General features: G+C 44.1%; 2 protein-coding genes across 10 annotated transcripts in view; one reads left to right on the forward strand and one right to left on the reverse strand.

The window, feature by feature from the left end:
• Positions 1–14,926, reverse strand: part of LOC115100816 (cytochrome P450 2C23-like) — a 99,626-nt gene that overhangs the window by 14,802 nt on the left and 69,898 nt on the right. The window contains exons 1-4 of one of the 7 annotated variants that reach the window (XM_029619737.1): positions 4,009–4,144; positions 3,185–3,371; positions 1,039–1,188; positions 349–509 (exon numbers count right to left, since the gene is read on the reverse strand). In XM_029619737.1, coding sequence (XP_029475597.1) covers positions 349–509; positions 1,039–1,188; positions 3,185–3,371; positions 4,009–4,053 — 543 coding nt within the window. In that variant the 5' untranslated portion in view covers positions 4,054–4,144. Of the gene's footprint in view, positions 1–348; positions 510–1,038; positions 1,189–2,823; positions 3,039–3,184; positions 3,372–3,862; positions 3,960–4,008; positions 4,145–5,210; positions 5,399–14,926 lie in introns of those variants that run through there. The other 6 variants (XM_029619744.1, XM_029619743.1, XM_029619738.1 and 3 more) reach the window with 6 other exon arrangements.
• LOC115100814 (cytochrome P450 2A6-like) overlaps positions 13,394–14,926 on the forward strand; it is a 67,994-nt gene continuing 66,461 nt past the window's right edge. For 2 of the 3 annotated variants that reach the window (XM_029619732.1, XM_029619734.1), the window contains exon 1: positions 14,341–14,512. The gene's annotated coding sequence lies outside the window, so the exon portion shown is untranslated. Of the gene's footprint in view, positions 13,530–14,340; positions 14,513–14,926 lie in introns of those variants that run through there. The other variant, XM_029619733.1, reaches the window with a different exon arrangement.

A 14,926-nucleotide genomic window follows, 5' to 3' on the forward strand; every position in this document is an offset into this window, starting at 1 on the left:
GTAGGACATCTGCATGTACGATTCCCTGCATATCGACAATTTTCTAATAAACCATTTCTGCAGTTAAAGCACCATTTTACCCATGGAAATGCCTTTGAAACTTGCCCTCCTTAAGGACACTGTAAATTCCAGTTTGGCTATCTGGTCCCATTTCTCCTGTAGCAGATGTTGGGAAAAGGGGAAGGAAGCTTGGTCCGTGCTCTCCTGGATGCCTGGGATCCCTTCCACAGCCACTGACCAATAGAAAAGCTTTCTCAGGCATCTGTACTCCCTTCCACATGGTTACTGCTTAAGAGTGGCTCCAAAGCACATCTCAACCGGAAAAGAGAATAAAACTTAGCACTTTACCTGTACCCAGAATGTGCTAAAAATCCGAAAGGTATCATTTATCAAATTGAGCAAGATGAGGAAGTTCCCATCGTCATAGTCAAATCGGTTCCCAAAGACCACAGAACAGATGACATTGGAGACAGAGCGGCTGAAGAAGAAGGTAGGGTCAAAGGGCTGCTCTAGTATAATAGGGAAAAAAGATATGGTTCCAATTTTAATGGGTCAGTTGACTCATATATGAAAAAGACCCTATTGCATTGAACCCCCTGTAATGATGAAAAATAACTAACAGAACGGTCTATGTTTTAGTTATTTAAAATATTTATTACTCATTTTATCTAAAATGCTAGGCAAGTCATAGTATACTAGTAGGTAGAGCTAAGACCTTTAGACCTAAAGGTTGCTGGCTTTTGTCCCACCTGTCAAATCTCCTCATACTAATTAGGAAAATCTTATTTAAAACATCTTTGGATAATTCTTACATCTGAGGCTATCATGTACCTTCAAATAATCCCTTGGGAAGACTCAGGAAATGTATCATATCAGAAACCAAAAGTTACTTCTTCCATCCTTCCAGCTATGCTATAAGTAGATTTCTTCCAGGTTAGGATTATTCATTGGAAACAGTGAAACTCCAAAACTAAAGGAATAAAGAACATTCTAGTGATCCCCTCATTTGTATTCTACAGCGAACTTTGTAGCACAAACCTTGGGTTTTCCGTAACTCCTCCACTAGGAATTGAGCTTCCTCCTGGATCCGTTCTTCAATGCTCCTCTTCCCCATCCCGAAATTCCTCAAGGTCATGAGGGAGAATCGCCGGAGCTGCTTCCAGCGCTCCCCATTACTGCTTATGACCCCTGGGGACAATGAATGAGCACCATTAGATCCTTTTGAAATGGGCCAAGGAGATTAAGAATAAAAAAGAATGCAGGAAAACAGGCACTGGTTGGCAGAAGCAATGATAATATCACTGTGACAAAGTCTACATACCCCACAAGGGAAGCAGACTCAGGGACCCAAAAGCAATAGGCACCCAGGGAAAAAAAGGCAAGGGGAGAGAGAGTTCCACTTGGAGTTACAACTGGGAGGAAGAGGATGGTGATTAGGAGGGGACCAGAGGCCAAATGTATTTTCAGAATCGAATTGGGGGAAGGCTCCTTAGCCCAACTTTGTGGTAATTTTTTGGGGGAATGCGGACGGGGTTTGTGCACACCCATATTAGGTTGTTGTATAGTAAGATAGGGATGAGGGATTGGGCCTTCAGACCAGCAAGGGTTATTCTTTTCTTTTTTCTGCCACTCTATTGGATATGTTTCAGTATATCCAGTTAAGATTAAAATCATCTGGCTATATCTACCTAGATAACGTTAAACCTGCTCTGAGATACTCCAGACTTGGCCAAATATCTTCTTCGGGTAACTGAATATTGGAGTTAGCTAGGTAAGTTAATTGGCTAAATTATATCCTCTCAGGAATGCCTCCAGTTTATCCGGATACATTTTATCCAGTTAATGGCTTAAGTCATTACAAGTCCGTATTAAGGTCCATATTTAAGAGATTTGTTCTGCTAACTTTGGAAGTAATCTGGACAAATCTAGGAGGCTAAAAATACCCCTCTACTGTTCTGGCAAACAACTGCTTGCAAGAAGAGGTAGATTTGGGGATATTTCTGGGGCAACAGTTCCACTTCAGCCGAAGAACTCTGAAAATCATTCCGCTGAAGTTAAAGTTGGCCAGACAAACCCTTTAAATATTGACCTCTAAGGATCTAAAGTTAAGGGCTGTGCACTTTTTAAATTCTTCTCTAGTTTCAAAAATTCAATGCAACAAAATATGAAATTTTGTTGAAATTTCCCGTTTTGTTTCCAATGAAAGGAAATCCCTAATATAAAGTAGGAGATTCAAAGAAAACCCCAGCGAGCAGGGTAAACAAAGAGTAAAAGAAAAACTATAACTATCAGAAGTATATTTATAAAGCTAACTACTCTACCACCCCTTCCGTTATTTATTTATGTATCCGTTCTGATTCTAATATTCTGTCTTGCAGACAATTCAAAGCGGATTACCTTCAGGTACTGCAGATATTTCCCTCTCCACCGAGGGCTCACAACCTAAGATGGTAACTTTCAAACCGGCATGCTTGCACACGTTTGTGCGCAGATGTCGGCCCATGCCCAAAGTACGTGGCCATTTTATAACGTACGCATGCATATGCGCACGTAAAAAAATAGTCTGGCGTGCACATGTGCGCCAAATTTTAAGTGGGCACGCGCAAATCCCACTTCTACTGCATAAACTGGGGCATTTTAAGAAGCACGTGCATACACAATTCCCAGTTTTACCAGTTCACCCCCAGTTCACCCAGTTAAGAGCTAGGTCCCCCCAACACCCCCTGGTTTGATAGTCTTCACTCCCCCCCCCCCCCCCCCCCAGTTAGCCCTGATCCTTAAAACCCCGCAGAGCTGCCTAGTTTTCTTTAAATTTTAACTTACAAGGCATCAATAGCGGAAGTAAAGTTACGCAGCAGGGGGGCCTCGGCGAGCGCCGGGTCGCATCGGTATTTTCGTGCACATCTTGGACTCACACTCCAAAACACCCGTGGCCCGCCCCCTTTTTTTGAAACCTTTCGAGATGCGTGCACTGCGGGAGATATGTGCGTAGCGCGGCGCTTTTTAAAATACGTTCGGCGCGCGCCAGCCCAACCTCTTCGCACATCCCCCCCCCCCGACTGATGCGCTCATCGAGCTTTTAAAATTCACATCTAAATTTGTCCCCGTGGCAATGGAGGGCGAAGTGACCTGCCCAAGGTCACAAGCGGCAGCGACTTCCCTGGTTATTTTCCTCTGATCTCACCTGTGCCCTGGAAGCTTCGCTTACCGTGATCGTGGTTGAACCTCTCCAGCATGGGCAAGCTTCCCCTGGCAGCAAACTCCTCGCCGCGGTCATTCAGCGCCTCCTTCACAAGCTCATAGCCGCACAGCACCACCACCGGCTCTGAGCCTAAGTAGATGGTGAACATCGACCCATACTTCTCACTTAGCTAGGAAAAGAAATCGGGTGCACTGTTATTGAAGACAGCCCTGATATTGTTTTTTGATCTTCTCAAACACTATGGAGGTAACTAATCCAACTGGGCAATTTCTGCAAACCCCATGAGTAACTTTCAAGTACTTATTTAAAACGTTTATGCTCTGCATCATCTTTGGTTCTGACTGGATAATAAGCAGTTTTACATTTTTACTCTAGGGATTTCACAGGATAATCAAAACAAAATATCACAGATAAGTTTTGCTTTGACTATTGCCCCGTAAGAAGATATCCGCACAGATTTTGCTGTGGATGCTTTTGGAAGGCAAACCTACCCGTGTAAGTGCCTCCTCCAATCAAACACCACCCTAGGAAGACCCCCCCCCCCCCCCCCAAAGATCCAAGGGTGAAAGGGCCTGCACTGCTGACATACGCAGGGACCTTTAGCCACACAGATTGGCAATAATCAAAAAGTACATATGTGTAGGTAAAACGTGGCTGTACCTGTGGAAATGGCTTTGATTATTGCCCTCTGAATAACTCTTAGCTGCCTGCAACCTCTTATCAATAAAAGAGCTCTCCCAGACATCTCTGTTTCCTTCTCCAGCCTCTGACTAAATCAAGAGCTTTTGCCAGATTCTTGTGCACACCTTCCACCGCTTGCTCGCCCATCCCAGCAGTGCACCTCTGGTCATGGTTGCATACTGAGTGCACTTGGCCGTGGCGTGACTAGAGCAATGTAAAAACAGTATAATATGGGGGCATTTTTAGAAATCCTCATTGCTTGCAGGTCTCTGGGTTCTCCCCGTGGAGTTTCCCATTGAAATTTCAGGGGCAGGATTGGCACTGCCCAACCCATGGGCTTCGCAGCAGGTGCAAAGCGGGCACCGTAAGCATGCACGGCGCTTTCCCAAATGAAATCTCAGCAGGTCGCTTGTCAGCCCCGACCTCTCCCTGTTCAGCACGGGTAATTTTTACCTTCAGAGCGCAGGACAATGTTCAGCACTTGATTTTACCGCTCTAACAGCTTGGTTACCCAGGAAACATCATTTGAACATTATCCTTTAAGGTTTAAGGGTAGATAATATCAGATTCTGATTACTGAAGGGGTAATTTTTAGGGGTGTGCAGACAAAAAAAGTTTTGTTTCATTTTTCAGTTTGTTTCTTAATGTTTTGGTTTTTTTTTCATTTTCTTTTCATTCTTTTTTTTTTGGAGGGGGGGGGGAAAGAGGGAGTTGTGGGCTTTATATTTCAATAGCGCACACTAAAAGCTGGCAAGCCGGCCCTACCGTCGTGCCCTGCCAATTAAATCCAGGCCGCAAATTTTTAAAAAAGGAAAACCCTCGGGCTAACCGTCCATCTGTCTCGATTTCCTTCAACTTACCCAATCCCTGGTGTCCAAACAGGGCAGAAACAAAGCAGATCTCATTCGCAAACGTCTGCATTTTACTTCCATTAAAAAAAATAAACCCCCATCTGCTGAAAAAAGCAGCTGCAAACGTCTGCAGCTGACAGAAAAATTCAAAGTAAAAGTATGTAAAATAGTTTTTAAAAAATATGGAAAAAAGGTTGGAAAAACAAGGGCAAAATCCACAGGTAAAAAGTAACCACACGCTCTGCCCCAAAAAGCACAGCTTTTTCCAACACCCCCCAATTAATATTAATCAGTGTAGCACTGGACATTTGTCTCCATTTTGCACTAATTGTTATTCTGACTGTATCTGTCTTTTTATGTGGAACACGATTATTAACTACTACGTTTCAAATTGTTTTGGTTTTTTTTTTTCTTTTAAATAAAATATTGCTGTGCCACGCTTCTGTGAACCGAGTGGCAAGAAGGAGATGAGGTACCTTAAAGAGTGAGTGGAACACATCTTTACTGTTCAGCTGCAGGGCGTTCCCCAAGAAGGGGAGACCAGTTGGTCCGGGGGGCAGCTTTCCGACCCCCTGCTTCATCTTCTTCTGAACCACGCTCACCATCAGCGAAGCCAGGCACAGCACCAGCAGGAATATGCTGGCTCCCACCAGCTCCATGGCTGGGCGCGTTGACAAGGCTTTTTGCGTTAGAGGCTGAGAATCTCCCATATTTATATATTATATAGATGAGCCTGGATGCCAGCACAGGTGGAATCCGATTACTCATCTTACGTTTAACAGGATTACTGTGGATCTGTATTTTTCAGACATTGTTTGAATTTGCCTTCCAAGTCTTGAATATTATTTTCTCTTTACTCTGTCTGTTGTTTGCTCTGTCACTTTGACACGCCATGATACCAAACCTGGCCAACGTATGCGGAAGGATTATGATTAGAGAAAAATAAGAACCTGATGTATGCAAGTGAAAGGTATCAATTACTAGTGAACTCAGGACAAATACAACTTATCTTCGACTTGTAATTAACTCCATGAGAAAAGTCAGAGTCCTATCGGCTAGTAACGTGGCTTGCGTGTCTTATTGATCAGAATAGGGGGCCATGCCTTTCATTTCTGGATTGCAAAATTTCTGTGCTGAATGCCGTTCTTAGAACGTTTAGTTCCTTGAAAGACAATTCCTGTTAAGTCCTGGCACTACATCTATGCAATTAAGGAAGGCGAAGTGGCCTGATGGGGAAGGTATAAGGTTTGATCAATTCAAAAACCTAAACAAACTTTGAAATGTCTGTAGGAAAAGGATGAGGGTCCTGGAAGGATCAGAGGCAAATGTATGATTCTTGCAATTTTTTTTTTTTTTAATTTTAACTGGTCTCATAGTCAGCATCCTAGCATGGATGCTGACTATGAGACCAGTTATTTTTTAAATAAATGTGCTTCTCTCCTAGCCCCTTCCCCCTAGACAATCACATCCCCCTGCATTCCTGTTTCCCATTATTTTAGATTTAGCTCTTGTCTTTGCAATGGTAGCTCAAGTCCAGTTACTTATTGTGCCTGAATGTATTTCCCTGTCTCCAGAAGGCTTACATTCAGGGAGGATAGCTTTCACACAACTGCATGCAGTGGCCTATACACCTGTATATGGCCACACATAGATTTACAATAGTACTTTATAAACCCGCGCATATCATATAAAATATATGAATCTGCATCCTGCAACATACACATCTATATAAGCTTATGAACAAATACATTCAATGCATTGAAACCACATATAATAATGTATTGAACGTGCGTACTTTTCCTACCTAATTTAAAAAAATATATGCACGTATCCATAAAAGTAAATGGAGAAATTACATGCCTGATAATTTCGTTTTCCTTAGTGTAGACAGATGGACTCAGGACCAGTGGGTTTATGCTCCCCTGCTAGCAGATGGAGACAGAGCAAGCTGACGTCACAGTATATATAACCCTGCAGTGACCCCAGCCTGCCAATAGTCTCTTCAAAAGAAACTGTGGACAGATTAGCAAAAAACTTGATTAAAAACAGGTAACCAGAACTGTACTCAACCAACCATAAACACTGAACTCACATAATATTCTGGTACCCCATGCTAGGGACTGGATGAACACTTACCAATCCCTTGGGACCCAGGGCCCCACAGGAGGACTATTGACACACTCATGTGGCAGACGAGGGTGGGAAGCTGAGTCCATCTGTCTACACTAAGGAAAACAAAATTACAAGGTAAGCAATTTCTCCATTTCCTAGTGTGTACACAGATGGACTCAGGACCAGTGGGATGTACCAAAGCTACTCCCCCCAACAGGGTGTGAGGCTGCCCGTGGTCCAATCAACACCGCACGTGCAAATGCTGTGTCCGCTCGGGCCTGCACATCCAGACGATAAAACCTGGAAAAAGTGTGTAAGGAGGACCACGTCGCAGCTCGGCAGATATCGATGGGCGACAACAGAGTAACTTCCACTCAAGACATGAGCCCTAGTGGAAAGAACACTAACCTGAGTAGGCAACAGCTTAACAGCATCCACATACGCAGCCATGACCACCTCCTTAATCCAACGAGCTATTGTAGCCCGCGAAACTAGAGCATCCTGCTTACTCCCGCCATGGAGAACAAACAGGCAATCCGTCTTTCGAAAAAACTCAGAGACCTCCAGATACCGCATGACAAGACGCTTAACACCCAAGGGGCACAAAAGGTGAAACTCCTCCACATCTCTGACCTTATCCAGGGATGGCAAGGAGATGGACCGATTCAAATGAAAGTCCAAGACTACCTTGGGCAAGAAGGATGGAACAGTATGCAGCTGTAATGCCCCCAGAGTCACCTGAAGGAACAGCTCCTGGCAAGACAAGGCCTGCAGCTCAGAAATCCAACTCGCAGAACATATAGCCACCAGGAACACAGTCTTCAAGGTCAACAACCATAAACAAAGGCTACACACAGTGGTCAGAACCTAGGGCCTGCCAAAAATCCAGCACCAAATTAAGACTCCACAATGGAACCAATAACCTCAAGAGAGGCCTAAGGTTCTTCACGCCCTTCAAAAATTGAGCCACATCAGGATGAGATGACAAGGAAACACCATTCACCGGGCATCTGAAACAGGCATTGTATTGTGATTATAAAGAGTACAAATAGTTTCCCTGGAGGCAAGGGAGAAAAGTAAGTGCCATAAGATTTGATTGCAGAAGAAAAGTAATCAATAATAAAAACGTGAAATACAATAAGATGGTGACTTTCAAACCAGCGCACAGGTGCTCCTTGGTATATGTGCATGGCCGTGCGCCCAGATACGCGGCCATTTTTTAAACTTGCGCATGGAGGTGCGCGCATGCTATAAAATAGCCTGACCACATGCCCAATTTTAAGTGGGCGCGTGCCTATGCCTGTAAATGCCACTGGCACTGTGTAAGTCAGGGAATTTTAAAAGGGGACGGGGTAGAAGTCCACACCAGAGCCACTTTCATCATTTCATCCAGCATTCCTCCCGGTTAATAGCTTAGACCCTCCAAACCCCTCCTGGATTGATAGACTGCACTCCCCCCAGTTACCCCAGACCCTTTAAACCTCTGAGAAATAACCTTCTTTTTAATTTACACCTCATCCCTAGCAGACGTAAACTTATGCACCACTGGACCTGGGCATTCACATCTCTTGGCCACGAACTAAAACACCCGTGCCCTGCCCAGACCATATCCATGCCCAACTCCTGTTGGAAAACTTTTCAGATGTGTACGCAGCGGGAGATATACACTTATTTGGGCAGCTTTTAAAATTCCCCTTTAAGTGTTCATTCACAGCAATAAATGCCTTGACTCAAATTTTCAGATTCAACAGAGTTTACTTTGAAAAGAATCCACGTTGTAAAAAAACTTATTTTGGTAAGAAGTAAAATTTCGAGGAACACGCTTTAACAACTTCCAGTGAAATATCCAACAGGTAAAGTGCATTTCCTTTAATTGTTTGCCTTTCACTGTTAACTGCTTTCTTTTCAAAGAAGTTCAATTATTAACTATTTTTTTTTCTTTTATCTTGTGGGTACAAGGATTCCAGGACAACAAAAAAATCTGATGTTTCAGTTCAAATGATCCACACAGACTTGTAATGCAAATTTCTTAAACCGGGTATATGACTTTTTTCTCAACATATTAAGGTGAATATTCAAAAGGTTGCGCGAGTAAGTATTCGCGTAAATGCTGTTTTATAACCCTCAAGCATAGAAGTGCAAATAAATATGCAAATAAAATTGCATGAATAAAAATGGAGCGGGTCAGGGCTCTTTGGGATGAGGCCAACATTTACGCATATAGGGCCGGATTTTAAGAGGTATGCGCGGATGTACATTTGTGCGCGAAACCCAGCGCGCACAAATGTACGCCCGATTTTATAACATGCGAGCGCAGCTGCGCACATGTTATAAAATCCGGGGTCAGCACGCGCAAGGGAGTGCACACTTGTGCACCAACGGGCGGATTTTAAATGCCCTGCTCGCGTAAATCTGCCCGGATTTACGCGAGCAGGGCCCTCGCACGCCGGCGCGCCTATTTTGCATAGGCCGCCGGCGCGCGCAGAGCCCCGGGACGCGCGTAAGTCCCGGGGTTTTTTTAAGGGGGCGTGTCGGGGGCGTGCCGGGGGCGGGGCTGGATTTATGCACGTAGGGCTTTTAAAATCTGCCCCATAAGTTGATATTTTATAACCTGCCAAAGCGACCTGCATATATTTGCACCTGCTATTTATCTGGGGTAAGTGAGAATGAAATTCCTTATAGCCAAATACTGATTGGGTGAGGTGTCAGGGTAAACTGGGAGGAGTTCAGGCTGAAGAACCAGGAACATCTTGATGACCTAGAGATAGACTAGGCAAACTGGTAATTTCCTTCATGCACACGTTACAAAATTTGATGACTTATACAAGGAAAATATGTGCCAAGGAAAATATGTGAGTTAAATGATCACGAATAAATGATTAAAATTAGGAGCACAAATACTTGTGTATAGGAGATTTGCGCTGCTTATCCGGATACATTTTAAGTGGCCAGCTTCTGCCCCTACTGTGTGGCTTCCCCCTTATCCATTTGGGCCCAATAACTGATGTGCCAGGCTGAGTGACGTGTAAAAGGGACAACAGGGCCACTGAAGACAAGTGTAATTCGATCATTTATAATTCCACATTGACTCTCCTTCCTCCCTGAATCAACAAATGAAAGAAAGAAATAGAACAGAGTAAGGAAAGCAGCCAAGCGCTCAGATCAGCAGTGCCCAACAGTTCATGTCCACTGGCAGACACTGAGGGCAAAGCAGTTCATGGTGCACTCGGCCAACCTCTCACCCCTAGGCCTCTTCCCTCGGTGTCACCTAGTAATGAACTCCTGCATCTGTGTGAGAGCATGAGAGAGAGAATGTGCGAGTGAACATGTGTGAGAAAGCGTGCTTTTGTGCACTTGTGAGTGAGCATAAAAGAGAGTGTATATGAGACTGAATATCTATGTTAGAGAGTGTGTGTACATATACGAGAGAGGAGAAAGTTTATGTGCACCCCAGCATCCATCTAATCCATGACAATCACAGGGTGACTGGAATCAAAAGTTCCCAGGTATGGAGAGCAGGGGATTATTTAGCAATATTAATTTAAATTATTGCGTGCTGGTAGATGTGCCTGCTGGTTTAAAACCTTTTATTGGTAAAAGGGGAAATTTGTATATGTTTTCAATTACTGAATGTTCTATTCATCAGCTGTTTTGAAATATTTATTCTTTTTATAAGTATTTATTTATTTAATGGCTTTTCTATACCGATATTAGTAGATACATCATATGGGTTTACATCAAACTGCAGGTAGAAAATTACATCAAACAGGGACTGGGCAGTGGACTGAAGGAACATAACAAGAGTAAATATAATATACAGAAAGCAGGAAATCCAACTGAGAGCAAGTTAAGATATTAGAAAACGGGTATTGAATTGAAGACACAATAAAAGCAATGGATAGAGAGGGCTGGGGACCTAATCTGGGAATGCCTGTTTGAATTTGATGGAACAAGGCTCAAGGCGGAGATTTGTGGGTAGTGAGTTCCAGCGGAAGATGGCACGGTCCCTAGTGGAGGTAAGTATGGTTTTACTGTTAAGATTGAAGTTTTATATTTCTTCATTTTGTTTGATGTTTTATGAGGAATGGGATATTTCCTTTTTTTCTATTGTTTCACTGAATACAGTGTTAAGGTTTCCTGTAGGGATGTGCATTTGTTTTTACCAAATGCAAAGAATGCCATTTTAAGTTTGTTCCAAATGGAACAAACATTTTTGGGTATTTTCATGTTTGTTGCATTAAAAAAAAAAAATCAGCCTCTGGTTTGACTGGGCCTGGTGCCAAGGCTTGCTCCCAGCCCTGAGGCCTAAGCTCAGTGCCACAACCTGGCGCTGACGCCTGGTCCAGGTGCTGAAGACTAGGCCTGGGCCTGGCCTGTTACTGTTGCTAGTAATAGCAGTGGCTATTTTCTAAGTCAACTTAATTAATAGCAGGTAATGGACTTCTCTCCAAGAACTTATCCAATCCTTTTTTAAACACAGCTACACGCTGGGGTAGATTTTATAATTTAGCGCGAACGCGAACAAGAGTACGCGGGATTTCAATAGATACGCGCGTAGCCACGTGTATCCATTAAAATCCAGGATCGGCGCGCGCAAGGCTGCCAATTTTGAGCAGCCTGCGTGCGCCGAACCGCGCAGCCTGCTTCCATTCCCTCCGAGGCCGCTCCGAAATCGGAGCGGCCTCGGAGGGAACTTTCTTTCACCCTCCCCTCACCTTCCCCTCCCTTCCCCTACCTAACCCACTCCCCGGCCCTATCTAAAACCCCCCCCCTACCTTTATCGCCGGATTTACGCCTGCCGGAGGCAGATGTAAATCTGTGCGTGCCAGCAGGCTGCTGGCGCGCCATCACCCGACATGGGGGCTGTTCCGGAGGGCACGGCCACGCCCCCGGAATGCCCCCGGGCCGAAACCACGCCCGCGGCGCCGCCCCAAAACGTCAGGTCACCCGCACCACGCCCCCAAAACGCTGCGTCACGACCGCCACGACCCCCCAGCACGCCTCTCCATGCAAGCCCCGGGACTTACGGGCGTCCCGGGGCTTGCGCGCGCCGCTGAGCCTATGCAAAATAGGCTTGGTGTGCTCAGGGGGGGTTTGGGGTAGGTTTTCGGGGGGTACACGCGTACCCCTTTGAAAAATCTACCCCTAACTGCACTGACCACATCCTCTGGCAACAAATTCCAGAGTTTAATTCAGTGTTGAGTGAAATAGAACTTTCTCCGATTAGTTTTAAATGTGCCACATGCTAACTTCATGGAGTGCCCCCTATTCTTTCTATTATCCGAAAAAGTAAATAAGTGATTCACATTTACCCGTTCTAGACCTCTCAGGATTTTAAACACCTCTATCATATCCCCCTCAGCCGTCTCTTCTCCAAGCTGAAAAGTCCTAACCTCTTTAGTCTTTCCTCATAGGGGAGATGTTCCATCCCCTTTATCATTTTGGTCACCCTTCTCTGTACCTTCTCCATCGCAACTATATCTTTTTTGAGATGCAGAGACCAGAATTGCACACAGTACTCAAGGTGTTAACTTGTTATTATAAGCTCTTTAGGCAGTTCTAGAATTCTCCAGGTAAGTATTAACAACTTTTATCTTTAACCTGTTTTAACTCAATGACTTTGAACTCTTGTATGTCCATGTGTGTTGCACTGATGCATTTTACTAAAATTGTGTCACAGTTCGTTGCTACGCACTTATCTTTGATTGCTGTGTAATAATTATTGAGAGCACTGCTTGTGTACGCTGGGTAGAGAGTGCTGACCCAGGAATGAAGTGAAGCTTTGGTGGCTTGTGATAGGGGAATAGCTCACACTGCTTGATGGCGCAGACTGGACCAGATCTACCACTCTTGACCATGAAGTTTCAGGATATAGAGGTTCACCTACTACATTATCTCAAACCAAATCAATAATAAAGACTGACTGCTTCACGCTGCCAATCTTCCACAATCTATAATGTTGCTAGCATGTGTGTATATAAATGACACTGGAGTTCTTGCTAATAGAAATAAAAAAAAATAATTATTTCAACAATGTCTAAGGATGCTTGCTTGGAGAAATCTCACAAAGTAAAGAATATATTTAATCACACTCTCTCTCACTCACATTCCACACTTATTTGCCAGTAAAGACAGGAACAAGTTGTAGGACTTCTATATTCCAAGTTATTTCAAAGATTTTTTTTCCTTTAAGGAAACAACATAGAGGTGCCTTTATTTACAGGTCCTGTGATTAAACACTGCAGCACCTTTATCTACAGGTGGAGTATACACAATCTTAAGTCTGTGAGACTTGAAGAAAATGTTCTTTCTGAGATAGCATATATATCAATTAAATCGACTCAGAAGCAGACCATCAATCATCTACTTTTCTCACATCCACTTATCTGTCAAAGCTTGCAAAAATACTGCAGACCAGCTATAGGAAGTTAGCCCTAATTTTAATTAATTCCTTACCTCAGTAAAGGATTAGAATTACAATAAGCACCATTTTCACACACTGACAAAACAGCTCTGCCAGCAGCCTATAGCACACAGCCCTCTTTCAGACTGCATGGGATTTCTCTGCCTCGGACTGCAACACACAGCCCTGCCTCAGGCTCCACATGCTTTCTCTGCCTCAGACTGCAACAAACAGCCCTGCTAAAGATTTCCAGCACAGTAGCTCTCCATGCAGCCTCCAGGTACACAGATCTCTCTCAGCCTCTAACTAGCTCTCCCTGCCTCAGGTTCCAGCCAACTCTCTTGGCAGTCTCCACGTGCATTCTGGAAAAAAAAATCCTCAGAAGAGATCCTTAGTCCTCTGAAGCCTCTTCAAGAAATAGTTCTCATCTACTTTAACAAACATTCTTATCCACCAAGAAACCTTTTAAAAATACCTTGACTAAGGAACAAAGCTTTCAAAAGAATTTTAAGAATGTTCAAAATATTCTTTAAAGGCAAATTACTTCTCAAATCTTTCTGTGCTTTGCCTCAACTTGGTGTTATTATGCAGACCTAATCACCCAGCTGCCTTACATAGACCCTGGAATGAGCTAGTGTTACTATGGTGTTACCATGGCATTTTCTATGGGATGGCAAATAGTTTTCTTTTTTTCTCTCTCTGCGAGCTGGAAAATTAAACCAATAAGAAAACTCCGCTTGCACAGTTCAAAATCACACCAAACTTTCAGGTTAGCTTCTAAATAAATGTAACAGTAGTTCTGTTCCTTTTCATGAGCATATTAGCTAATTTAACATTTTTACAGCTATATTTTTAACCTATATAATAAACATTTTTTTCCCAAAACCAAGGGTAAATCCATATTTATATGATCTCACCTGGCTACCACCACCACCAAACCCCTGTTTCTGACAGGTTTTAACCACTTTTTAAACTTTAATTTTCCTTCAGGCACTGTAAAAGCAGCCTCTCGCTGACATCACTGTCCCAAGTCTGTGAGGACCCCTTGGCCTGCACTATAATTGCACCGGGGCTTTACAGCCCTGACACTGTCTATTGGCTTAAGCTGGCAGAGGCAGCATTCCTAGTGCTGTTGCTGCAGTGTGGTGCTAAACCCACCGAGCAGCATTTACCTATTTTTAAAAAACTCATTGCAGCACTTCTGGCTCTCTCTGGCTACTAGAAGTTCCCCAGGCTCCCGTGGCCTCAGCAACAATTGAGAAGGTATTCATTCAAATTTTATTTATCCCATTTACAATGTACAGGCATAGAAATGTATGGCCATATATCAAAATAGTTCCATCCTACCAGAAGAAGGTGCCACAATGACATAACTCCAGCAGCATCCTCTAAGAGGATGGCACCATATTTGAAGTGCCGGGACAAAAGATGTCAATAGTCCCAGGTCTAGTCCTTGACACCAGGCCCATGCCTCAGGGGTGGGCCATGGAACCAGGACCAGGACTTGGTGCTGGGGCAATGCCTCAGCACTGGACCGGGACTCATGGCTGGACCTAGGCCTTGGCACTGGGACCAGGCCTCAGCAATATGACCAGGCCTTGGCACTTGGACCAGACCTCAGGGCTGGGGCCCAGCACCAGGCCTAGTCCTCGGTGACATGGCCAGGCCTCAGGACTG

Source organism: Rhinatrema bivittatum, chromosome 11 (genome assembly GCF_901001135.1).
Source record: "Rhinatrema bivittatum chromosome 11, aRhiBiv1.1, whole genome shotgun sequence".
In the NCBI taxonomy this organism is placed as follows: Eukaryota; Metazoa; Chordata; class Amphibia; order Gymnophiona; family Rhinatrematidae; genus Rhinatrema; species Rhinatrema bivittatum.